A 26,863-nucleotide genomic window follows, 5' to 3' on the forward strand; every position below is an offset into this window, starting at 1 on the left:
TTTTAATGCTTTATTGAAATGAGTCTTAAAAATTTTTTCATATGAGAACACAGTAAAGGCAATCAATGACAGATTAATTTTATTTTGGATTAACTCTTTGAAAATCTGCCTCCCACTCCATCTCTGTGCAATATTTAATGCCACACATTTGTAAAATGTGCTACAAAGCCAGCTTGCTCTAATACAGAAATACTATATACTCTCTGGATTCTCCAGCAGTCTGCCAGTCACAATGAAGTAGCATAAGATCATGCTTTTTTTTTTTTTTTAACAAAATGTAGCCGTGCAATGTGCTTCTAAAAGAAGAAAGCTCAACATCAAAAATAACACTTCAATGCAGTTATATCAAAAACTAGTTGTAAAGAAAAATGTACTGGCAAAAGCTGTGGTTTTAAGATGATGCTTCTCATCTGCTCCCAGAGAATCTATTATGAAGTTCCATGGTACAATTCCAATTTTCTAAGTGACCTGCAGAATAAAAGATGATTTTGGTATCAAGCACATCAATTTAACATGGACACAAACATTAGCTTTAAGTCTATAGGAAGTTAAGGTCAAATATCAGATACTAACTTACTGACAAAGATAGATTAGATTAGATTAATGTAATTACAAAAGAATTTTCATGGAATTATTCTGATATATTTGGAAATGGAGCTATATTTCCCAACTAAATGCAATATGTGATCCCATACTGGATCTTATATAGAAGGAAAAAATGCTTAAAAAAATTTATTGGGCCAATTGATAAAATTGGTGTATAGAGAGTAGATTAAATAAAAGTACCAATAATAGATATTCTGAAGTTGATAACTATTCTGCGGTTATTTAAGAGAATGACTTTGTTCTTAAGAAACACACACCTAGGGACATAGGGTAAAGTGGTAGAGTATATATAACTTCTAATGGCTCAGGAAAAAAATTATATATCTTTATCTATATACAGAGAGACAAAGACAGAATATAATAAAGCTAAGTAGAACAAAACATTAACAATTTGTGACTCTGCATAAAAGGAATATGTGGGTTCTTTGTATATTATTCTTGCAAATTTTCTCTAAGTTTGAAATTATTTTCACATTAAAAAGTTATACTTCTCTTAACCAGCACTACCCAAAGCAAATCAGTTTTTGGCCTTTTAGCAGTTACATATTATGCTTGTAGGATACTGTTTGGAATTTCTGATGTATTGCTTTGGATTTAAATTTAAATTGTCCTCTCTCTATGTCTCATTTCCTTCCACAATAGCATGAATTTTTCATGAGTGGTGATAAAGAGAGTGATTATATTATTGCTTGACACTGTCCTGACACTTTTCTTTTCTTTTTATTTTTTGAGAGATGGAGTCTTGCTCTGTCACCCAGGCTGGAGTGCAGTGGCATGATCTTGGCTCACTGCAAGCTCCGTCTCCTGGGTTCATGCCATTCTCCTGCCTCAGCCTCCCGAGTAGCTGGGACTACAGGCGCCCGCCGCCATGCCCTGCTAATTTTTTCTATTTTTTAGTAGAGACAGGGTTTCACCGTGTTAGCCAGGATGGTCTCGACCTCCTGACCTCGTGATCCGTCCGCCTCGGCTTCCCAAAGTTCTGGGATTACAGGCGTGAGCCACCACGCCTGGCCTGTCCTGACACTTTTCTAAGCCTTTACACATATAACTTATTTAGTGCTTGTAGCAACCCTATGAGGTAGGTACTATTATGACTTTTTTTTTTTTTTTTTTTTTTTTTTTTTTTTTTTTGAGACGGAGTCTCGCTCTATCGCCCAGGCTGGAGTGCAGTGGCCGGATCTCAGCTCACTGCAAGCTCCGCCTCCCGGGTTTACGCCATTCTCCTGCCTCAGCCTCCCGAGTAGCTGGGACTACAGGCGCCCGCCACCTCGCCCGGCTAGTTTTTTGTATTTTTAGTAGAGACGGGGTTTCACCGTGTTAGCCAGGATGGTCTCGATCTCCTGACCTCGTGATCCGCCCGTCTCGGCCTCCCAAAGTGCTGGGATTACAGGCTTGAGCCACCGTGCCCGGCCTATTATGACTTTTTAAAGAGATGAAAAACTAAGGCACAGAGAGATTAGGTAAATCACTCAAGTTATTAAGTGGGTAGCCTGGATTCAAGAAGTATGCTGTATTCTAGCTCTTTAGTATGGTCCTGTTCATTCCAAATTTATTTCCTAGTAATGTGCCCACTACTGACGCTTTTCCAGGACAATGCAATTAAAAAAAAAAAAATCTTTAAAACTGTTTCCTAGCTGGGTGCGGTGGCTCACGCCTGTAATTGCAGTACTTTGGGAGGCCGAGGTGGGTGGATCCACGAGGTCAGGAGTTCGAGACCAGCTTGACCAACATGGTGAAACCCTGTCTTTACTAAAAATACAAAAATTAGCCAGGTGTAGTGTTTGTACACCTGTAATCCCAGCTACTCAGGAGACTGAGACAGGAGAATTGCTTAAACCTGGGAAGCAGAGGTTGCAGTGAGCCGAGATCATATCACTGCACTCCAGTCTGGGCAACAGAGCAAGACTCCATCTCAAAAAAAAAAAAACTGTTTCCCAGAACACTGAGGGTTTTGTTTGTTTGTTTGTTTCTTTGTTTGTTTTGAGACAGAGTCTCGCTCTGTTGCCCAGGCTGGAGTGCACTGGTGCAATCTCAGCTTATTACAACCTCTGCCACTGGGGTTCAAGCAATTCTCATGCCTCAGCCTCCCTAGTAGCTGGGATTATAGGTGTGCATCACCACACCCAGCTAATTTTTGTATTTTTAGTAGAGATGGGGTTTGCCATGTTGTTCAGGCTGGTCTTGAACTCCTGACCTCAAGTAATCTGCCTGCCTTGGCCTCCCAAAGTGCTGGAATTACAGGCATGAGCCATTGTACCTGGCCGAGATTTTTTTTTAAAAATAATTTCCTATTTTCTCTTACTCTATGAAGAAATTCGGTGGCTGGAAATAAATAAAAAATTCTGAATAAGGCATTGTTTTATCTTGAGGTTAAAAAAATTGTTCTTTAGCTAAAAGACATATAATATCTACAAGCCAAAAAGGAAAAATATTAAGCTCAAATATTTAAAAAGAAAATATTCTTCAAATACCAAGCTGTGAAAGCATGTTTTTCATCCATTTAATAAAATACTTATTCCTTTAATATAGAAAGAATTCTAACAAACCAGTGAGACATACATATATGTATATTTATATGTATATGTGTAGCAAATATTTAAATGTCACAAGAAATGTTAACAGTGGTTATTTCTGAAAAGTGGGAAAGGGGTGTGAAGAAGAGGGAGTTCTTTTGCTTTTCATTTTATATTTTCTGTATGGCTTGAAAATTTTACTTATAAGCATGTATCACTATTAAAAATTTTTTTTTTTTTTTTTTTGAGACGGAGTCTCGCTCTGTTGCCCAGGCTGGAGTGCAGTGGCCGGATCTCAGCTCACTGCAAGCTCCGCCTCCCGGGTTTAAGCCATTCTCCTGCCTCAGCCTCCGGAGTAGCTGGGACTACAGGCGCCCGCCACCTCGCCCAGCTAGTTTTTTTTGTATTTTTTTTAGTAGAGACGGGGTTTCACCATGTTAGCCAGGATGGTCTCGATCTCTTGACCTCGTGATCCGCCCGTCTCGGCCTCCCAAAGTGCTGGGATTACAGGCTTGAGCCACCATGCCCGGCACTATTAAAATTTTTAAAACTAGTTTAAAAGATACATTACCCAAGAGTTTGAAAAAATGCCTAAAATGCACAAATAATAAAGTGTGAAGGAAAAAACACAAATGGGTTTTCTGTCGTTTGATTGTTAAGAAAGGGCCTTTCTGGAAGGGATTCATCTCAAGGCCTGGGGCCCTGCTAAAACATGGGCATTTTTTCTTTTGACATTCCTGGGCTCGCAAGCATCAATCAGCTTATAGAAAGATCTGGTCCCCAGAACTGAGCCTTTGATCACTATAGACAGGGTACAGAGATTTGAGAACCGTCACCTAAGGGCTATTCACTTACTACCTACTGCCAATTCACTAAATAAAAATAGTTACTGAATCTCTGCTGCCTGCAAAGTACTTCATATACGTGTGAGAAATACTAAGGAAATAAAAGATATGCTTCCATCAAGAATCCAACAATCTTCAGTGGTTGTGGAAGAAAATATATATGGAACAAAATTATATTTAAAAATAAGATACCAATGAGTAATGTTTAGAGGTAGGTTTTCCTTACATAGGGTCCATTGATGAGGCTTTGGGGGTTGTCTGTAAACCCCTATTTCAGAGATCTTTTTGTGTGTGTGATTAAGTTTAAAGTCTAGATTGTGTGTGTGTGATTTCTGGAGTTGTTACTGTTTTTTTCATTGTTCCTTTGTTTTGCTCTCTAAAACTTGCTGCTTCCAAACACGTATAAAAAATGACCTCATTTTTCAAATTCTTCAAAAAATTCTTCAGAAACAAAGCTATGGTTCTAGAAAGTCTAATACCTTCGGCTGGGCACAGTGGCTCACGCCTGTAATCCCAGCACTTTCGGGGGCTGAGGCAGGAGTTTGAGCACCAGCCTGGACAACGTGGTGAAACCCCGCCTCTACTGAACATACAAAAATTAGCCAGGTATGGTGGGGCATGCCTATAATCCCAGCTACTTGGGAGGCTGAGGCAGGAGAATTGCTTGAACTCGGGAAGTGGAGGTTGCAGTGAGCTGAGATTGTGCAATTGCACTCCAACCTGGGTGACACAGCGAGACTCTGTGTCTCGAAAAAAAAAAAAAAAAAAAAAAAGAAAGAAAAAAAGAAAAGAAAAAAAATCTAATACCTTCAAATCTTATTATAGCAAATACGTTTGAAAGAAAATTGAATATGGTGATAATTTCCAAATAGTGCAGTTGTTCTGTTATCAGAATAACATTTATTAAAACCCTGATATGACCAAAGAATTCAGTCAGTTGCTAAAGCAGTTGCTATGATAAGGTTACATTTATAATTAATCAGATATAAGGGACAGAGAAGATAGTTTGCCTCTGAAATCTGAATAAATCCTAAGCCTCATGTAGTCCAGTCTATTCAGAGATTCAGTTTAAAAATGCATGGCACAACAGCCAAACTAAGTAAAAATAAATTTCAACTGTCACTTGTTTCCTGATGCAAACCCAATCATAAGTCAGCATATCAGTTCTCAAAGTTCCCTTCCTCCTTTCTGCCTTACAGCCTTCCAGCATATCTAACATCGCCCATTCAACAAAACTCTAAAATATCCCAGACACCCACCCTGTACCACTTTTCTGATTCTCTCCCCTCTCAGCTTTTCTTCTTTTAATCAGAGAAGTCTCTCTGACTTCTTAATTTTCTTTTCACTTTGCACGTTACAGCTGAGAGCCCAGACCTGGAAGAACAAAGAGCCCTCCTCCCTTTCTCCTTTCTTTCCAGCCCTGTCCATCTCTGATCATTCTCTAAATTCTGCCACATAAAAATCGGGAATCAGATGGGCAGGAGCAGGGGAGACATTAAGCAGGAAAAAAGAAAATTGTTATTACTGAGAGAGGAATCGAGAATAGGAACATTTTGGATACAGATATTAATACAAACTTTCTCCTCAACGTATTCTTTGCATCAACAGAGTAACAGCCAATTAACTTGTGGACAGTATTTCTCAAATGCTGAAAAGATAATAATGGCTAGTATTTATTTGGGGTTTACTCCGTGCTAAGCACTGTTGTAAACTTTTACTATGAATAATCTCGGTTAATCACCCCAACAACCTTAAGAGGTAGGTATCATTATTCTTCCTATTTTGCAGAGGAGGAAACTAAGGCACAGAGAGTTTAGCTTGCCTGCTGTCACACAGCTGGTAAGCAGTGGGCTCTAGAGGCACCACCTCAGCCTCCTGAGTAGGTGGGACTAGAGGAGCGTGCCACCATGGCCAGTTATTTTATTTATTTATTTATTTATTTATTTATTTATTTTGAGATGGACTTTCGCTCTTGTTGCCCAGGCTGGAGTGCAATGGCGCAGACCCAGAGCATCTGACTCCAAAGGCTAAACTTTTAACCACGCTATCAGGAAAGTACTCCCAAAATAGCTGGTATCAGTTTGGTCCATTTTACAATTTCATACCTACTTTGTTCTTTGGCTGTGTGTCTGAAAACCTTTGTGATGATTTCCATTCCGTGGCATTTGCTTCCTTTGTAGAGCTGCTGGTGACATTTTTATTTGTTGTTCCCTTTCTTGACTTGACACCTACAGACAGATGGAGTAACCATATCTGTATATAAAACTTTTTTTTAAAAAGTGTACGTCCACAGTTTCATTTAACTTAATTTCATTAATTAATTATTTTTGAGATAAGGTCTCGCTGTGCCGCCCGGGCTGGAGTGCAGTGGTTCCATCATGACTCATTGCAGCCTCCACCTCCTGGGCCCTAACAACCCTCCCACCTCAGCCTCCTGAGTAGGTGGGACTAGAGGAGCGTGCCACCATGGCCAGCTATTTTATTTATTTATTTATTTATTTTTGAGATGGAGTTTCATTCTTGTTGCCCAGGCTGGAGTGCAATGGCGCAATCTCAGCTCACTGCAACCTCTGCCTCCCAGGTTCAAGAGATTATCTCGCCTCAGCCTCCAGAGTAGCTGGGATTACAGGTGCCTGCCACCACGCCCAGCTAATTTTTGTATTTTTAGTAGAGATGGGGTTTCACCTGTTGGCCAGGCTGGTCTCAAACTCCTACCCTCAGGTGATCCGCCCACCTCGGCCTCCCAAAGTGCTGGGATTACAGGATCACAGGCATGAGCCACTGTGCTCGGTTTGTTTTTGTAGGGATGAAGTTTCACTAAGTTTCCCAAGCTGGTCTCAAACTTCTGGGCACACAAGAGATCCTTCCAGCCTGGCCTCCCAAACACTGGGATTACCAGTGTGAGCTACCCTGTCCAGCCCGCCCACAGTTTTAGATCCTTTGCTTCTGGAGTGCTTTGCTCCCATTACCAAAGCATCTGAGAAATAAGACTTCCTTGATTTCAGTAATGGAGGGAAATCAAGCCCTAAGAGCCCCTGGTTCTTTCAAATTCAACCAGACACAGAAAGCTAATTCCCATTACAATTTTGACCTTACCTGGTGAGGCTATTTCCTAATTTCCTAGTTTTACTTACATTCCTCTAAGCAGATGAAAGTAACCAGGCTTACTCTGTTTGCGGGCGTATTCTGCTGCTTTGGGTGCTGTTAACATGGCAAAGGGATGCAAGGAGAGGCGGAGAGATGAAACTCGGGGAACCTGAAAGGAAAACAGTCCTACTTTTAAAATCTGTCCATCCTTTGTGGCATGAACACCTGCTAGTTACAGCATTTGGCCTGTTTAATCAACTCTGCATCCTTGAGTCCAATTCTTGAGTACTGTCCAATGGACAGTACTCACAGTCCATTGATGGGGCATGTGAAGCATATGAACGTGAACTTGCACACATGGCCTTTTGTTTCTGTACTTGGTTCCCATTGCCTAGAATGCCCTGTCACGCACAGATACTCTTCACATAGTTCCCTTTATAGCCATTTCCTCCTTTTCTGCCTAGAGACACCTACCTCTCTTTTACCATGTAACTCAAATATCACCGCTTCTGAGAAATGTCTCCTGATGTCCTCCAATTCCCACTCTCCCTTGCTGGCAGAGCTCCCCCTGCCCACCTAATGCAGAAATGTTGGTTCACTCACCTGGCCAGAAGTCTTTAACAGGCACTTTACAGAAGAAGAAACACGTGAATAGTTGTCCATTGGTAATCAGGGGAATGCAAATTTAAACCACAGTGAAATACCATAATACACTTAACAGACTGACAAAACTGAAAAAGCCAATAAGCCAATGTGGATAACCTGCATTGCTGGTAGAAATAGAATTGGCACAACCATTTTGGAAAGCAATTTAGCTTTATGTAGAGAGTTGAAGAGGCTTATACCCACGGCTTAGCAATTTCATTCCTAGGCATATACCACACAGAAACTCTTTTGCTGTGCAACGCTTTTTGCTTTTGCAAGAAATAACTCGGCCAGGCGTGGTAGGTCATGCCTGTAATCCCAGCTCTTTGGGAGGCTGAGGCGGGTGAATCATCTGAGGTCAGGAGTTCAAGACCAGCCTGTCCAACATGGCAAAACCCCGTCTCCACTAAAAATACAAAAAAAGTAAGTGAGTGTGGTGGCGGATGCCTGTAATCCTAGCTACTCGGGAAGATGAGGCAGATTGCTTGAACCCAGGAGGCAGAGGTTGCAGTGAGCCGAGACTGCGTCACCACACTCTAGCCTGGGCAACAAGAGTAAAACTTCATCTCAAAAAAAAAAAAAAAAAAACAAAACTCAAGTGCCTGAAATGGAAAAATAGATGACAACATTGTGGTATATTCCTAGAGTGGAATGCTATATGTAGTGAAAAGACACTATAGCTATGTTAGCTGGGTGCAGCAGTATTAAGTTTCTCAAACATAATGTTGAATGAAAAAAGAAAACCATTAAATGACACATTTGCTAATATTCTATTTATAAAAACTCAAAAAATGCAAACTTAAACAATATATAGATTAGAGATGCATATATGGTAAAACTATAAAGAAGTAAAATATAGTAATCAACATATAATTCAAAATAGTGGTAACCTAGGGCGAAAGGAAGGGTATGAGACAGCAGAGGGTATGCAGAGAGCTTTAAAGCTGTTGATACTGTTCCATTTTACACACTTGGATTTGTTGGTTTGCTTGGTCTTTGTCCTTTAAATGTAAATTGTTAAGTGTTCATTTGGACACAATTAATATTGAAAGTGTGTTTTTAATCCCTCATTTACTATTATTATTATTTTTGAGACAGGGTCTCACCCTGTCACCCAGGCTAGAGTGCAATGGCGAGATCTTGGCTCCCGGCAGCCTTCACATCCCAGGCTCAAATGATCCTCCCATCTCAACCTCCCAAGAAGCAGGGACTGTAGACACACAACACCATACCTAGCAAAGTTTTGTATTTTTTGGTAGAGACAGGTTTTTGCCACATTGCCTAGGTTGGTCTCAAACTCCTGGGCTCAGGTGATTCTCCTGCCTCAGCCTCTTAAAGGGCTGGGATTACAGGTACTGCGCCCGGCCAATTCCTCATGATTAAGATCTGTCAATATTGAACTTTTATTTAAAACATAGGTCCCTCCCCTTATCATGAAAACATTTTAAAATTTCTGCACAATTCAGTCTGAGTCAGCATCCTCCAAAAAGAGAAGATGCTTGGCAAATTACTGGAGTAAGTGTGAGAGGGTGGAAGCCAGGCCTATCACGAAGGGACCAGGCTGCTGTCAGGAGGAAGGAGGCTGGCCATCCGAGTGGGGGTGAACTTGGAAATAGCAGCACTAAAATGGAAGGTCCCCTGGTGCCACCATCGTGTGCTCGATACGTGCGATCTCGATGAGTCCTCAGAGTGATCAGGTGTGTTTGGGGAAGTGTAATCATGCCTGTTTAGACATGCCTATTTACATATGGGGAAACTGGGAATCGGAGAGAAATAACTTATCTGAAGACATACAGCTAGCAAGTGACAAAGCTGCGACTGGGCATCAGTCTGTTTGCCTGTGACATGCTCTGGACTTGTATGTCAGTTAGGATGGACTCGAATGATAGCCAGTCAGATGGACTCAAATGATAGCCAGTCAGACGCTGGGGTCCAGCTTCATGAAGAAAGAAGGAAACCAGAGGTTCTAGTGCTGTCTGACCACCTGCGTTTGTCTGTTTCCTCTCTTCTGATGTGCTCATTTCCACTCTGTCTCTCGCTTTCTCCATCAAATGGAGCTGAAGAATATTTTTATGTGTGTTCAATTTGTTGAAGGAAGATTTATATTCTCTTTTCTTCAGGTTAAAATCGAATAAGACACGGTTGGGTGCGGTGGCTCAGCCTGTAATCCCAGTTCTTTGGAAGGTCAAGGGCGGTGGATCACTTGAGTGAGGTAAGGAGTTCAAGACCAGCCCTGACAACATGGGAAAACCTCTCTACTAAAAATTTTAAAAAATTAGCAGTGCGCAGTGGCGCGCACCTGTAATTCCAGCTACTCAGGAGGCTGAGGCAGGAGAATCACTTGAACCCGGGGCACAGAGGTTGCAGTGAGCCAAGATCGCACCACTGCACTCCAGCCTGGGTGACAGAGTGAGACTGTCTCAAAAAAAAAAGAGTAAGACATTTTATATTTATCCGGGGCTAGTTGTCAATAACCCTCACTTGCATAAGGCCTTTAGTTGAATTTTTTCTAGGAGTCCAGAATCCTCAGCAGAAAAAAGCTCCCTATCAGCAAAAACCCACTGCCTCTCAGGAGGTAGACACCTGAGGCTAAGAGTTGGTGAGCAATTCTGCGCCTATGACGCCTTTCTACCATCAGGTGGCAGCACATACTCCCGGAGAAAGTCATCAAGCCTAGCACAGTACCCATATTGTGTCATGTGGCCAATTCCAGTTGCAGGAAATTCGACATAATCTGATTAGTATTCAACAGAGTTTTAAGCTTTTGCTTGGGAAGGATTTTAGCTGTTGCTTAGGAGACATTTTATCGGAAGGAATCATTCAGACATATGTAGCGATTAAAGAAGAATCTCTGGCAATATCTTTTTTTTTTTAACTCCTCTTTCTAGTTAAAACCATTTTTTGAAATTATGTTAAATTCCAAAAGATTCTTAAAATAGCCTTACAGTTCAGTCTTTGAAATGCTACATTTCTGTTGAGAGGTTCTGCTAATTCTTAGTTCAAGATGTGGCAAAAGTCCCTGTGTGCAGCTGATGTGTAGCTCCAAGAGTAAGGCCTGAACTGGCATTCTGCAAGTGGGGAGCCTGTGAGGCTCACGGGGCAGATCCTCAGGCTCTTAGGCTCTCGTATTGGTAACTCAAATTACACCCTCTGTGATAACTGATTCCAAAAGAGGCAAAGTTTACATTGTGTTAATAATACACGTGGATACTTGATTAGCTATTTAATTTTTGAATATTTAGAGCAGTGGTTCTCAATCTCATGTGATTTTGCCTCCCTGGGGACATTTGGCAAAGTCTAGAGACTTTTTTTTTTTTTTTTTGAGACGGAGTCTCCCTCTGTTGCCCAAGCTGGAGTGCAGTGGCACTATCTCCACTCATTGCAATCTCTGCCTCCTGGATTCAAGCAGTTCTCCTGCCTCAGCCTCCTGAGTAGCTGGGATTACAGGCACCCACCACCACACCCAGCTAATTTTTGTATTTTTAGTAGAGACGGGGTTTTACCATGTTGGCCAGGCTGGTCTTGAACTCCTGACCTCAAGTGATAACACCCGCCTCGGCCTCCCAAAGTGTTGGGATTACAGGCATGAGCCATGGCACCGGGCTGACATTTTTAATTGTCACAACTGGTGAGAAGCTACTTGCATCTAATGGGTAGAGGCCAAGGATGCTGTGAAACATCCCACAGTGCACAGGACAGCCCCAGACCTCCATTCCCTGAGTACCAGAACTTTAATTAAAGCTATTATTTGGAGGTTACCATGTGCCAAACACTAAGGGCTTCACTGATTCTAACTTACTTCATTCCCACAACAACCCTGTCTTTGCGTCCCTGTTTTTACAAACAAAATTGAGAATTAGAGAGGTTAGAACATTTGCCCAGAATTATTCTGCTTGTAACTGTGGAGCTGGGATTCAAACCCAGGAGGCCAGGCTTTGGAATCCTAGTGCTTAACATTACACAATCTGCCTCTCGGATAACATATCTCTATATATACACTACATATACATATAGTATATATACATATGTATACATATCTGTATATTACATATACATATACACACATGTATACATATATACAGATATGTATACATATATCGTAGTATAGTAATCAATGGCTCAATTATATATATCCACACTTGTATGTATATATAGTATGTTTGTGTGTGTGTATATATATATATAAAATTGAGCCATCATTCACATCACATAGCAATAAACAAATACAAGCGGCCAGGTGCAGTAGCTCACGCCTGTAATCCCAGCACTTTGGGAGGTTGAGGCGGGTGGATCACCTGAGATCAGGAGTTCGAGAACAGCCTGACCAACATGGCGAAACCCCATCTCTACTAAAAATACAAAATTAGCCAGGCTTGGTAACGCATGCCTGTAATCCCAGCTACTCAGGAGGCTGAGGCAGACAATCACTTGAACCCGGGAGGTGTAGGTTGCAGTGAGCCAAGATTGCGCCATTGCACTCCAGCCTGGGCAACAATAGGGAAACTCTGTCTCAAGAGAAAAACAAGCAAACAAACAAACAAAAACTAAGACAAAAAACAAATACAAGGCTTTAAAGAAAATTCAGCCTCTTTCTGTTCTGAGCTGGTTATTGTCACTGATTGTGAGAATGGGGACTATGTGTCACTGAACAGAGAAGGTGCTGAACAAAGGCTCTTTAATGAATAAATGTGATCAGATGGATAGGTAGAGATTGGTTGGTCCACCTCTACATGGTCTGTCTTCCCCTTCTAGCACCATTCTTCCTTCCTTCCTTCCTTCCTTCCTTCCTTCCTTCCTTCCTTCCTTCCTTTTCTTTCTTTTTCTTTCTTCTTCCTTCCTTCCTTCCTTCCTTCCTTCCTTCCTTCCTTCCTTCCTTCCTTCCTTCCTTCCTATTTTCTTTTCTTTCTCCCTCCTTCCTTCCTTCCTTCCTTCCTTCCTTCCTTCCTTCCTTCCTTCCTTCCTTCCTTCCTTCCTTCTTCTTTCTTTCTTTCTTTCTTTCTTTCTCTTTCTTTCTTTTCTTTCTTGACGGAGTTTTGCTCTGTTGCTCGGACTAGAGTGCAGTGGCACAATCTGGGCTCCCTGCAACCTCTGCCTCCCAGGATCAAGTGATTCTCCTGCCTCAGCCTCCCAAGTAGCTGCGATTACAGACATGCACCACCACGTCCCGCTAATTTTTTGTGTTTTTAGTAGAGATAGAGTTTCACCATGTTGGCCAGGCTGGTCTCAAACTCCTGACCTCAGGTGATCGACTCACCTCTGCCTCCTAAAGTGCTGGGATTATAGGCGTGAGCTACCACGCCTGGCCTTCTAGCAACTTTAAATGAACCTGATTTATCTGAGCTACTCAGACAACCATGTTTGCAAACCTTCTTGAATGATAACCCAGCCAAGCCTGGAGGGGTCCACAGTGCCATCCTCTCGAGGATGTGATTTTCCATATTAGTCTTTTGGCCATGTGAGTTGGGACCAACCAGTCAGATGTGCTGATACCTTTCTAGACCTTTCCCAGGTACCAGAAGATGACAGGGAGAAAACAGTGACTGAAACAGAAGGGTTTGGGGCTCACGCTTGCATGTATATGTGCTGAGGGTTAGGGGAAAAGGAGAAATGGCAGCCTAGAAGGGAGAAAGCTGCAGAAAAAGGCAAGCAGGAATGAAGCAGTATGATTTGCTTGGCTATCCAAGGAACACAGAGAGCTGGGCTTTCTTTGAAAACCAAGAACATCTTGATCTCTGAGGAGCGTCAGGCCTGGGGTGGCTTATATCTCAGACAAGGTAAGCTCCAATATAGGATATAAGATCTATAGGAAAAGTAATCTTGGCTGGGTGTGGTGGTGCATGCCTGTAATCCCAGCACTAGGAGAGGCCAAGGTGGGAGGATTGCTTGAGCCCAGGAGTTCAAGACCAGCCTGTGGAACATAGGGAGACCCCCATCCCTAAAAATTTTTTATTATTATTATTTTTGAGACAGGGTTTCCGCTCTTGTTGCCCAGGCTGGAGTAGAGTGGTGTGATCTCAGCTCACCACAACCTCCGTCTTCTGGGTTCAAGAGATTCTCCTGCCTCAGCCTCCCCGGTAGTTGGGATTACAGTCGACCACCATCACACCTGGCGAATTTTTTGTATTTTTAGTAGAGTTGGGGTTTCACCATGTTGGCCAGGCTGGTCTCAAACTCCTGACCTCATGTGATCCACCCACGTTGGCCTCCCAAAGTGCTGCAGGCGTGAACCATTGTGCCCTGCCTACAAAAATGTTCTTAAAAAGTTATCTTGTCTGACTTGCTCACCACTGTGTCCCTTGCACCTACAATTATACTGAATGAACAGATGAATTAATGAATGAATGAGTGAATGAATGAAGTGAGTTGAAACGAGAGGGATCAGAGAGAAAGTTCTGATTTTCACAATCATCAAGGGCATTTGAGTCTCAGGACTACAGTCAGGTTACATATGGATTAAGGTGATAGGAAGGTTGGTTTTGATGTAAACACTTGACTCCTAAGGTGGACCTGGTAGGCTCTTGAACTCTACCTGACCCCAGTGCTTGCACAATGATCTGCAGTAAAAGAGTAAGGGAGGCAGGCATTCCTGTGGCCCAGCCCTGCCCCTGCCCTGCCCTCCCTTCTGAATCCAGGTGGGGGCAGGGAAAGCCACAGTGTGAGCGGAAGACCTGGGCATGAGGGTGTTGGTTCTCCCCCTTCCTCCCTCCCACTGCATGGCCCTCACCACCCCACCTTCCTTTTCCTCTTCCCTCTTCCCTCTTCTAGAGGTATCCGAAGGTGAAGGGATCAGTAGTTCACCTCTAAACAGCAGTTCATATTTAAATGTTTACTTAATGTTCATACATTTACAAGTGTCAAAAATGGAAGTGGTCAGAACACCCATTTTTTTTTTAAGATCAGTCATATGGAGGCCCAGAGGAGGAAAGGGACGCATCTAGGGTTTCATAGTCGTGGAGTGAGAACTTAAACCCAGGTTTCTGAACTCCCAGGTCATTGCTGCTTCTACTGCTAATGATTTCAAAGTAGTTTCATGGGAAGAGCTGGCAGTGGAGCTCACACCTATAGTTCAGCTACTTAGGAGGCTGAGGCCAGGATTTCGAGGATTACTGGGTCCCAGGAATTTGAGACCAGTAGTGATACCCGTCTTTAATAAAAGTAGTGTTGGCCGGGAGCGGTGGCTCACAGCTGTAATCCCAGTACTTTGGGAGGTTGAGGTGGGTGGATCATGAGGTCAGGAGATTGAGACCATCCTGGCTAATGCGGTGAAAGCCCATCTCTACTAAAAATACAAAAAATTAACCCGACGTGGTGATGGGCGCCTGTAATCCCAGCTACTCGGGAGGCTGAGGCAGGAGAATGGCGTGAACCCGGGAGGCGGAGCTTGCAGTGAGCCGAGATCACGACACTACACTCCATCCTGGGTGACAGAGCGAGACTCTGTCTCAAAAAAACCCCAAAACCACAGCAGAATAAAATTCGGCCCTCAAGCCTGGTACTCTCTTTGCTGCCTCTTTGCTGACGCTTCTCAGCCTTACACGAGACACATTTGTTATTACTGCGTGGTCTTTTACATATGAAAGGCATTTCATAAACATGTTATTCAGGTAAGAAATAGTTATGTCTGGTTTTGTACATTTTGATGCAAAACTGTTATTTTGTAATTGATGTCTGAAAATACGACATTATACATTTATACACTAAATAAATTCTCTCTAAAAATCCCTTATATTGACAATCCTAGGTCACCCTTACCTTGATGGTACCAGAATTGGTAGAAGAATCAGCCCCATAAATTCTAAAGACTTCCTCAATCGGGATACTGTTCTGTTAAACAACAACAGCATTAACAAAGTATGATCATACCATGGCTTTTCTTTTATTACAACACAAAGCTAGTATAGCTCCAGTATGTCTAAAACTGTGCTTGGGTATCATGAGTACTAAATACAGTAAATAACTTCTGATCAATGGATGAATCAGTTTTACGGATACCAATTAGTTATGTCTTTCATTCTTTTCTTTTTCTTTGCCTCTTAAATAAATGTTTTCACATACAGTTTAGAAGTTAGTCTATTACGTTAAAAAAATGAAGCATTTACTATTAGTAACTCCTAAACATTTAAAAACATTGGTTGAAAAATAATGCAGGCCGGGCGCGGTGGCTCAAGCCTGTAATCCCAGCACTTTGGGAGGCCGAGACGGGCAGATCACGAGGTCAGGAGATCGAGACCATCCTGGCTAACACGGTGAAACCCCATCTCTACTAAAAGATACAAAAAACTAGCCGGGCGAGGTGGCGGGCGCCTGTAGTCCCAGCTACTCCGGAGGCTGAGGCAGGAGAATGGCGTAAACCCGGGAGGCGGAGCTTGCAGTGAGCTGAAATCCGGCCACTGCACTCCAGCCTGGGCGACAGAGCGAGACTCCGTCTCAAAAAAAAAAAAAAAAAAGAAAAATAATGTAAATATTCATTACTGTAAAAATGCTCAGAGTAGATATGAAATATTCATATAGACAAATAATATTCTTTTCCTTACCATTAAGATTCCAGCATAAGATGATAAAATCATAGCTTCTCGTTCTCTACGATTTGGATACATGGGTCTGCCACGGAATGGCATTTTCCTAATGGGGAATAGGAAATACAAGTGGAGGATTTATTCTTGTTCTTTTTGATGCCTGCTGAGGTTGTGATGATAATCGATAAGTAATCTGCAATGGCTGTGTGCTATCTGCTTATTTATCTTAATAAAACTGATGTGATTGTTCCTCCATCAGTGAAATCCAAACTTTGAATTTTTAACCTTCCAATAATGGTGATGAATTTCGCCTCATCTATCCATGTTTTCACAGCAATCAAAGACTGGCAGACTGGCCACTGTGGGGGATGTTTACGGTTTTGCGAACCGTTATCCTTTCTGTTTTTGTGGCAATTTGCTTTGGGGGAACTACCTAACCCCACTGTAAGCCTATATGCTTCTAGGGGAGCCCACTACACCCCTAGATTCCAAAGGCGAAAAATACACTGTGGACTGAGCTGTCAGTGTATTCCATCTCCCCTGCACTGCCACTGTCCAACCCTGAATAAGTCAGGTAACAGCCACTAAGACACAATTATGTGATTAAAAAAAAATATATATATATATAGTGTGTATATATATGTATATATATGTATATATGTATATATGTGTGTATATATGTATATATATGTATGTATATATGTGTATATGTATATCTCCACCCTTCCTCTGATAATGAAATAGGCTGAAACTAGGAATGATGTTCACCCTGAGGAAATGGAGTCAAGAGGTAGATCCATATGACATTGTTTGAGTTTTGAATTAAACCATGCCTAACACAGTCCTACCCGTGGACTTTTCAGATTCAAGGGCAATAAAATCTACTCCCCATCTTTTTTTGCTTAAGGCTGTTCAAATTGGATTTTCTGCTCATTGCAGCTAAACCCTAACTGTTAACATCTCTCTAGGATCAGGTGTGTAGTCCAGAGCCACTGAGTAGAAAAAAAAAAAATAACAGGCCTCTGGAATAAGCGATTTGATCCTGTCTTCATTAGGTCTGTGTTCTTACCAATTGAGTGAGTCTGCCTGTACACTCCCTACACACGACAGAAAATGCTAGTAATCCCAGAAAGAAAATTATTCTGCGCTTCAAATAACTCAGCTGAGATACATATCTGCCTAAATGCTTAAGAATTTGTGTTTGGTAGTCCTTAGGAAAAGATTACAGCCTTTAACCGTAGAACTGACTATTTGAAATTATGGCATGCACAGAGCAAAGCAGTCACGTTTCTAACACAGAGCATTCTTTATTTCTGAGATGGAGTCTCACTCTGTTGCCCAGGCTGGAGTGCAGTGGCACAACCTTGGCTCATTGCAACCTCCGCCTCCTGGGTTCAAGTGATTCTCCTCTCCTGCCTCAGCCTCCTGAGTACAGGTGTGCACCACCATGCTGGGCGAAGTTTTGTATTTTTAATAGAGACGAGGTTTTACCATATTGGCCAGGCTGGTCTTGAACTCCTGGCCTCAAGTAATGAGTCTGCCTCGGCCTCCCAGAGTGCTGGGATTATAGGCATGAGCCACCACACCCGGCCCCTTAAGATACAACATTCTGTGCAAGAAAGTCTTTTATTTCACAGAAGTCAATTGGTAGAGATGCAAAACATGGAAACATGTAACTTCTTCAAGTTGGCAACTGTGGAGGTTCCTCAGGTGTCTCGTTGAAGGGGATATTCACCCTGTAGTGTTTTCAAATCAGAGTGCCTCATGATGGAAGATGTTAGGGCTGGAACTTCCTCTATCATTAATCATAGGCACAAATTAAAGAGGAAAGCAACAAACCTATTTCAACTTACAGTTCCTCCCACTCCAACCAAGTTAAGTCTTCTGAGGGATGCAGCCATTGCAAAGCAACACTGATGGCCAAGTCATAGTGTGCCTGGGAGCAGGAAGCACAGAAAGCAAAGAAACAGGCTTAGACATTGGCCGAAGTACTCTCTGGACCCAATGACAATGGTACTGCTAAGCCTATTCTAGTCTGTCATGTCCAAAATGGGAAGGATCATTAGCTTTAATAACCTGATGCTCAGACAGAATTTTTTTTTTTTTTTCTCAGACCTCACCTCACAGGGATGAATCAGTCAGAAATATTTTGGGATCTTCAGACATTAAATTTATTTCCCACTAGAGCAGTTATCTGATTTCTGTGATTTGGAAACGAAAGGAGAGATCAGTGAAGAATAATAAACTTGGAATCAGAAAATCTGGGCTCAAATCTAGGTATTGCCAACAACTCACGGAATATCCTTAGGTGAGTAACTGATGCTCTCTGGGTCTCAGTTTCCCTAAATTTTAAAATAGAAAAAGGTAAGGCTGGGGGAACAGGCCCGCAGGGAACAATTTCTGGTTCCATGAGCAGAATGTAAGAAATGTGCTTCCAGGGGTGCAGGGGCAGTGTGGTGGGAATTTGGAAGGATGGGCCATTTTATGTCTACCTGGGGAGATAGCTAGAATCCCAAGAAGCTTCAGAGACGGAAGCTTCATTGGAGCTGGGGCTTGTGGGATGAGAATGTCTACAGATGGGGAAGGAAATCACAGGTACAGGAACTATAATGAAGCAAGGATGGGGCAGGCGGGGAGCGGGATAGACCTGAGTGAGTGACTTGCTGAGAGTTTTACACGCACATATAGTAAAAAGCTGAGAACGAATGCAGAGGCTCATTTTTATCATAGTGACCACCTTTTCCTAGTAATTCCTAAGAGTTCTTGTTCAGTAAGCATATTTACCATTTGTCTAGCAAAATATTCCTTCTCTCCTTTCAGTCCCCACACACAGAAAAGGGAAGATTGGTTTTGTTTTTAATTATTGTAGAGGCGTTCTGAAGTTTTAACATTTTTAAACAGTGGAGTTATTTCTTCCAGGGACTGAACCCAACTGAACAGGGAACCTAAATGAATAAATAAACAGGAAGAATGGGACCATGACCAGTTGTTGCAACCTGATCCAAGGTTTGATGCCTTGGCATCACCTGTTTGCTTATTTGAAATGCAAATTCCAAGGCCGTGGGCCCACCCCATTTCACCTCCTGAATCAAAACAGCCTTGTAATATGACCTCATTAAAGTTTGAGAAGCACTGCTCTAATCTACTTAATTTATCTGTTTAATATGTGTACAGAGAGAATAAGGCTTAACTGTTTCCTTAGCTCCAGGGTAGTTTTGAAAGCCAGTGAGACTGACTGTACTTCAGTCAGAGAAGAAGAGGAGAGGGGAGTGGAGGGAGAGAGTCTTTTTTATTAGTGCAAGGATAGTAAATGGGCAGTGGAAAAACTGAGGGTGTGCTGATTTCTTTTGAGTTAGATCTTTATATGGTTTCTTCCTTAATTTCTGTGATGTGAACTTTCAGATCCTGAGTCTGGGTTTCAAAATGAATAACACCAAGGATTTTTAGGGTTACTTAATTTATTTGGTTTTCCCCCACTAATGCAAATGGTAAAGAAATTATTTTGAGAACTACGTGATAGCTAATTTTATCAAACTCTTAACTCCACGGAGGTAACATTTTGCCTTGCATTGATTTTGCTTTTTAATCTTCTTTCCTAATAGCAAATAACTCTCATGATTTTTATTTTCTCATTCTCTTTTTGCTTTCTGGTTAGTGGGTTGAAATGACCATATGAACAATCTCAGGGTGAGGAGAAGATGAGGAAGAGGACATTTGGGGGATGGGTGTCAATATTAGCCTTGTTTATTGTATAAATTAGATCCTTTTTCTGTCTCTTTAATACACATATAACACAAATATGACTCGCATCAGCATGCCTTTCTTTACCATATCATCTAGAGAGGTGAGTTGCCTTCTTCCTTTTGGGTCAAATTCATTTTCCCGAAGTCTGATGCCAATATAATCTCCCCTTAAAAGCAAGAGAGCAGCATTGAACCATTGGAGTGACACAGGCTCAGTCTGCAGAAAAAGGCTTTTTTCCCCCATCCCTCCCTCCTCCAACAAAATACAACAGAAGTTGCTAATACTCTGGTAGCTGAGTTAATATTCAGTTTGGGTTTACATGGTAATTCTACAGTGCTGCAGTTTAAAATGTCTAACCATAATTAACTGAAATAACATTTATCTAAAAATTAAACTCAACTGGAACAGAATTTACAGGAAAGTAAATAATATGCCAAATACCCACACACAGAAATGGTTTTATAAGACCAAAAGGATTGAGACACACTGTTTAAAATAATCATTTGCTTGCTTCCCATGTTAAATTCAAGCAGCATGTCCAAAGTTGATAAATTCCAGACACATAAAATTCTGTAGGTAAGTATTCTTTTGCCATAAGGTTTTTTCTCTTTAGAATGCAAATACCCTTAGGAGGAGCAGTGCATGAAAACTTATTAGTGATTCCATTTTAGTTTATCCTTAGCAGATGCTTTCCTAACAGTGACTTTTAATAAAAGAAGGTAAAATAAGCACCATGAGGAGAGAAAAGAGAGAGGTGCTACCCCGGGAATATCAGAGAGAGGAAATGGGTGCAGGAAAAGAAGGACTATGGCATCTCCCAGGTTGATTTCGGCACATTTCACAATTTGACGTAAGGTGGAGAATAAGTTTATTTCTGGCTTCTAAAAGCTTTTCTTCTGAGTCACTAAGCTTAACTAGATTGATAAAAATTCTTAAATTTCTGCTGAAATTTCAGGATACTTTAAAGTAGCCTAAATGTATTCTTTGGATATAAACTTGCATTTATATCACTTTTGAAATTCCAATTCTTTGGATGAGATATGTGGAAGAGTTGGCATTCCTGATCATGGTTTGTTCTTTACTATTCTATTGGTCTCTAACATATAACACAAATACGACTCACATCAGCATGCCTTTCTTTTTTTATTTTTTTATTTTTTGAGACGGAGTCTGGCTCTGTCGCCCAGGCTGGAGTGCGGTGGCCGGATCTCAGCTCACTGCAAGCTCCGCCTCCCAGGTTCACGCCATTCTCCTGCCTCCGCCTCCCAAGTAGCTGGGACTACAGGCGCCCGCCTCGTCGCCCGGCTAGTTTTTTGTATTCTTTAGTAGAGACGGGGTTTCACCGTATTAGCCAGGATGGTCTCGATCTCCTGACCTTGTGATCCGCCCGTCTCGGCCTCCCAAAGTGCTGGGATTACAGGCTTGAGCCACCGCGCCCGGCTAGCATGCCTTTCTTTACCATATATCTAGAAAGGTAAGTTCCCTTCTTCCTTTTGGGTCAAATTCATTTTCCTGAAGTCTGATGCCGATATATAATCTCTGCTTAAAAGCAAGAGATGAATATGAATTCACATATATGTGCATACACATATATGTATACACATGTACTATATATGAATTCACTTATGTGTATACATGTATGTATGTACATATATGTAAATTCATAGTTTCTTCTAGTATTTCTTAAGGGCTTGTTAAAATAAAATTATCTTAGAAGGACAAAAAAAGATATTTGATGGGGATGGTGATAGCTCTTTGATGAACAGGGTATTACTGTTGTGTCTATAACACATATGAGATAGAACATAATCTTTCTTTTTTCTTTTTATATGGTTTGTGATCTTTCACCAACATTCGTTAAGTACAAGTCAAAGAAAAACTACCATGGGAGGAAAACATTTGTTTCAAAGGAAACTTGTTGTTTTCTGTGTTTGTTTTAAAAACGTTCAGATGTCAAGAAAAAGGAGATGAATTTCTTAGTCAATAAGGCTGACAATAAAAGAGGCAGAGCAGGAGGCTGCAATTCAGATGCTGGGCCCTTTCAGGAATCTCTCCTATACCTTTTACCAGCAGAGGCAGACCCTTTCAACGGCGCATCCTGCCTACACAGGCTGACTGGGACATAGGCTCAGCTCTCGGGCTCTAGAATGCGGATACCTTGGATGTGCAGGCTGCCAGCAGAAACATCCTCCCAAAAGTTTCAGCATCCTGCCTTGCACTACATGTGAGGCCTCCCTGGCAGGAGACCGAGAGAGGCCAGATCATCCTCTGTTTTTCTCCTACCATGCAGAAATAGATTCTTCCTTTGATTTTTACCCGCTGCCAATACCCAAGCCATATATGACATGAAATCCACTGAATGCCAAGTGTCATAAATGAAAGTTATTCTCAATCATACTTACAAGAGCTTTTTCATTTCCTTCTTTATGAGCCTTCTTTCCATGTTAAAGGCTTAGCCAGCTGAGCAGGTATCTGCAGCTGACAGTACACTTGAGATCCTGTGGGAAGACCCAGCTTCTCTGAGCCTAGAGGCTACAGCAGCAAATCAGAGAGAATTTGAGTTAGGGATGCTATCACTCCAAATACCAGTCGTGGAGTCCTAGGCTCTGGAAGGGATCCGAGGGAGCACCTCATTCAGGCCTCTTATTCAGCAGGTTCGGGGTCAAAAAGCTGCCTGGAGGCTCATGCACTGTACTTTGTGTTTATTTGACACCTTTTATTCCTTCCAAATTTTTCCAGCACTTATTTACTTAATTTACTCTTCCTTTCAATAATCTAGCAAGTAAAACCAAAATGGTTTGTGCAATAACTGATGAGACTATTCGGGCAGAACCATCCAAACTAGATGGATGCGATCCATCTAGATCTGAATGTGTTTGGGTTTTTCTGTGAGCATAACTCCCGGTGAGTTCACCCTGGCTCAGTGGCTCATAATGCAGTTTTCCATAGAATCCATCTACACCCTCCTATGGCCAGGAGGTCCTTGAAAGAAAATGTGGTTATGGGAAATATGTCTTCAATTCCCACCCCTGCATTGAACCAGAAATTGAAGATCAGGTGATGGGGTCAAAAGAGGTCTGAAGTCATCAAAAAGGAGTCTATAGAAAATCATCACTATTGAATGGGGTACTCAGGGAGAGGTATAAATAGGGTATCTATCTGTGATGTTTTATTTATTATTAAATTTATTTTATGGTTGGGCCACTATCTGTGATGTTTTATTTATTTTTAAATTTATTTTATGGTTGGGCCACTATGACCAAATAGTTGTTCAAACATTATCCGGATGTTTCTGGTGTTTTTTGATGAGATTATCATTTAATTCAGTGGATGTTGAAAGCAGATTGCCCTCTATCTGAGTGAGCCTTGTCCAATCAGTCAAAAGCCTTCACAGAACAAAAGCCTGACCTCCCCCATGCAAGAAGGAATCTGCCAGTAGGTAGCCTTTGGATTGAAACTGCAACTCTTCCCTGAGTCTGCAGGCAGCTGGCCTCCTCTATCAGATTTTGGGCTGGCCAAGACCCCACAATCATGTCAACCAATTCCTTAAAATCAAAATATTTGAGCAAAAGAGATGGTTAAGCCTATACTGCACCTTGTGTGTGTGTGTGTGTGTGTGTGTGTGTGTGTGTGTGTATCCACACACATCCTGTCGGTTCAATTTCTCTGAGGAACCCCAATACTCAAATATAACAAAATGTTAGTAGTTATTGACTCTGGAATTCTAAACCCATGGGTGTTTATTATACTACCCTTTGTACTTTTAAAATTGTACATGTATTTAAATCACTACTCTAAAGATGATTGGAAAACAAACTTTAGAAATGTTTTTTTAAAAATGGTACCATATAAATACTAAGCTTCACTTGATTCAGCTCTACTAACAGTAAGCAAAGAGCAAACAGGATGGCGCTGATCTAAATAAAGTATTCCCTAGGCCACCTTCATTATTTTGGATAACATTTTTTTTTTTTTTTTGAGATGGAGTCTCGCTCTGTTGCCAGGCTGGAGTGCAGTGGCACAGTTTCGGTTCACTATAACCTCCGCCTCCTGGGTTCAAGCGATTCTCCTGCCTCATCCTCCCAAGTAGCTGGGACTACAGGTGCATGCCACCATGCCCAGCTAATTTTTTTGTATTTTTAGTAGAGACAGGGTGGTGTCACCATATTGGCCAGGATGGTCTCCATCTCTTGACCTTGTGATCCACCCGCCTCGGCCTCCCAAAGTGCTGAGATTACAGGCATGAGCCACTGTGCCCGGCCATTTTGGATCATTCTTGCTGCTGCTACATCTGCTTCAGTTTTTGGGGAGTGAACGCGATGTGGATAAGATGAAAGTGGGAAGAAAGTAAGAGCATTTCACAGGAAATTGATTAAGTATCAAGACAAAATATTGCCCCCTACAGAGTCAACGGGGAGAGAATGCAGCAAGCCATAGAGGTGGCCCCATTGCCTAGAGAAGAAAAAGCACTGGACCCAGGAAAGCCACACTCGTTGATGTGGCTGTGCATCTTCTGCTTCCCAGCCTCAGGTATTATCCTAAAAAGATGGGCCTGGCTAACATTGCCAAAAGCACTTGTTACCCCAACATTCTGTAACTATAAAGTCTGGCATGCATTAAAATTCTTCTGATTCAATAATTTGGAAAAACATTTGTTGCTAGACTATTTGGCCTATCTCAATTCCTTGAAGGGGACTAAGGCACACTTAGCATGTGCTTTAATCCATTCTTGTCTTGTAATTCTGAGCAAGCCCTTTGAGTTTCAGACTTACAAGTTATAATATTTGCGTTGCTCGGTTGTTGTGATAGCTTCCTCTTAGATCATCCCTCATCCTCCCCATCCTCTGCCCCCACCACCGCCATTCAATATAGTATAATATGCAAAGGTTTCAATCTTTAAAATATGAGTATATCCCACTTCCAAATCACTAAGCTGTAGATCAGAAGACCCTGTGAGGCCACCAACTAGCTGTGCACCTTGAGCAAATTAATTTGCCTCTCTATGTTTCTTCATTTCTTCCTCTGTAAAAAAAAAAAAGCATTGAATGATTGGAGAGATTCCTTACAGCTGTAGAAGTCAGTGATTTATATGCATTTGGTAGCTATGCCTGGTTTAAAGAAGGCCATTTGCACGGACTCTAATTCAGCTAGATTTGAATTCTGCCAGTCACCCCTCTTCTCTGACTATAGAGCTCTAAAGAAAACAAGACCGCTGTGTGTTTTGTGTGTGGCTGAAAGCACACACAAAAGAGGTACTGGAAAGATGTCAGCTGTCTCAGGCTTTAACCGTTTCATAGAAACAATTCCCTAGAACTCAGAGCCCCCAGATTCTATAGGAATATCATTTCCTGGAGAATATCTGCACATTCCATGCAGGTTCCCTGCTGCACCCCTGCAATCGTGGTACAGGTCTCTCAGGCTGTTCTATTAGGTGCCTGCTCTTAACAAATTCCCCTTTGAGAATTGCTCACCAACCGGAGACCTATTCCAGTGCTTTTGTTCTCTCTCTGCTTCTGGAGGCATGCTGGAGCATCCGCGCGTCTCAGACTGGTGCTCACAGACATCAGGATAACATGCTTTTTCCTGGTTGCTAGGAAACGGTGAATGAATTAAAATCATTTGTTTTAAAAATACACTCCCCCACACCCACCCCCATTAAGGGTTGAGGAAGGGTGAAAAGTCATATATTTGGGACAGGATTGTGATCCTGGCCTGAAGTTCACGTGTCTTTTTACCTGAGTAGGCTTATGTTTCCCATCTAAATGATTAATTGAAAAGCCAGGAGGATGGGAGGACTTTACCTCCCCCGGAGTTTTTTATAGCATTTGGCTGCAGACGTAGGAATCAATTGACTAAGCAAGGATTGCTGGGGAAGCTAGTAAAACTCTGACTCCTACATACTTAGGGTGCTCCAAAGTACCCAATGATGCAAAGATCATTCTACTTGGTGAATGTCAACACAAAACAGTGGCAATCCTGAAGAAACATCACCTGGGTTCAAACCATCACCATCTTTCCAATGATAAATGAGATCCCTGCCCACACACCTGCTTCCTTGTCTTAAACACTTGCTCCCTTGCTTAAAGCTTGCTAATGGTTTCTGTCTGTGTCTCCTCTATACCACTAGACTGGGGGCAGAGTTTGTTCTTCTGGCCCATCTACAGCTGGGTGTCTGTTGTTGACACCTCTTAATCTTTATTTCCACTCCTTTCCACTGGCCAAGTAAGTCACTTGATTACCTGAGGTCGCATTATGGAAGACACTGAAAAAACCATAGATTTGGAATTTTCTAAACTAGTTGTTCACTCCATATTGAGTTTATGTTGTACCTAGACACTTCCGGGTTTGGTGAGCCTGAAGTTTATACATTATGGGGACCCTGTTTAATAAAAACAATGCAGAATTGTAAATATGAAACTAATACAAAATTGAATGTTTATGTAGAACTATTAATCACAAGTTACAAATTTTAAAGAGCTGAAAAATACCATAAACAAAAAATCAGTATTAATATTTTCATGATTACTAACTGCCTAACATACTCTAAAATTCCTTTTTTGTTTACATACTCTTTGATTATCTCTTAATAGGACCAAGGTTTCATAGTATTTTCTATAGAGAAAATTAAAAAATAATTCAGTCTCTCCTCTACTGTGACTGTTTACTATTTATTTTTTTATTTATTTTTTGAGCCGGAGTTTTGCTCTTGTTGTCCAGGCTGGAGTGCACTGGTGCAATCTCAGCTCACAGCAACCTCCGTCTCCTGGGTTCAAGTGATTCTCATGCCTAGCCTCTCGAGTAGCTGGGATTACAGGTGTATGCCACCACATCCAGCTAATTTTTGTATTTTTAGTAGAGACAGGGTTTCGCCATGTTGGCCAGGCTGGTCTTACACTCCTGACCTCAA

At 41.7% G+C, this 26,863-nt stretch overlaps 1 protein-coding gene across 1 annotated transcript; it reads right to left on the reverse strand.

Annotated features, from left to right (window-relative positions):
• C14H2orf80 (chromosome 14 C2orf80 homolog) lies at positions 1 to 25,524 on the reverse strand. The gene is made up of 9 exons (XM_030916823.1): positions 25,428 to 25,524; positions 22,359 to 22,488; positions 20,041 to 20,122; positions 18,066 to 18,148; positions 16,231 to 16,318; positions 15,449 to 15,520; positions 7,133 to 7,220; positions 6,074 to 6,192; positions 1 to 468 (listed from the first exon to the last, which is right to left on the reverse strand). The coding sequence occupies exons 2-9, from the start codon at positions 22,397 to 22,399 to the stop codon at positions 460 to 462; spliced, it is 582 nt and encodes a 193-aa protein (XP_030772683.1). The 5' UTR covers positions 22,400 to 22,488; positions 25,428 to 25,524; the 3' UTR covers positions 1 to 459.
• Between the last annotated feature and the right edge of the window lie 1,339 nt (positions 25,525 to 26,863).

Source organism: Rhinopithecus roxellana, chromosome 14 (assembly GCF_007565055.1).
Source record: "Rhinopithecus roxellana isolate Shanxi Qingling chromosome 14, ASM756505v1, whole genome shotgun sequence".
NCBI classification, from domain to species: Eukaryota; Metazoa; Chordata; class Mammalia; order Primates; family Cercopithecidae; genus Rhinopithecus; species Rhinopithecus roxellana.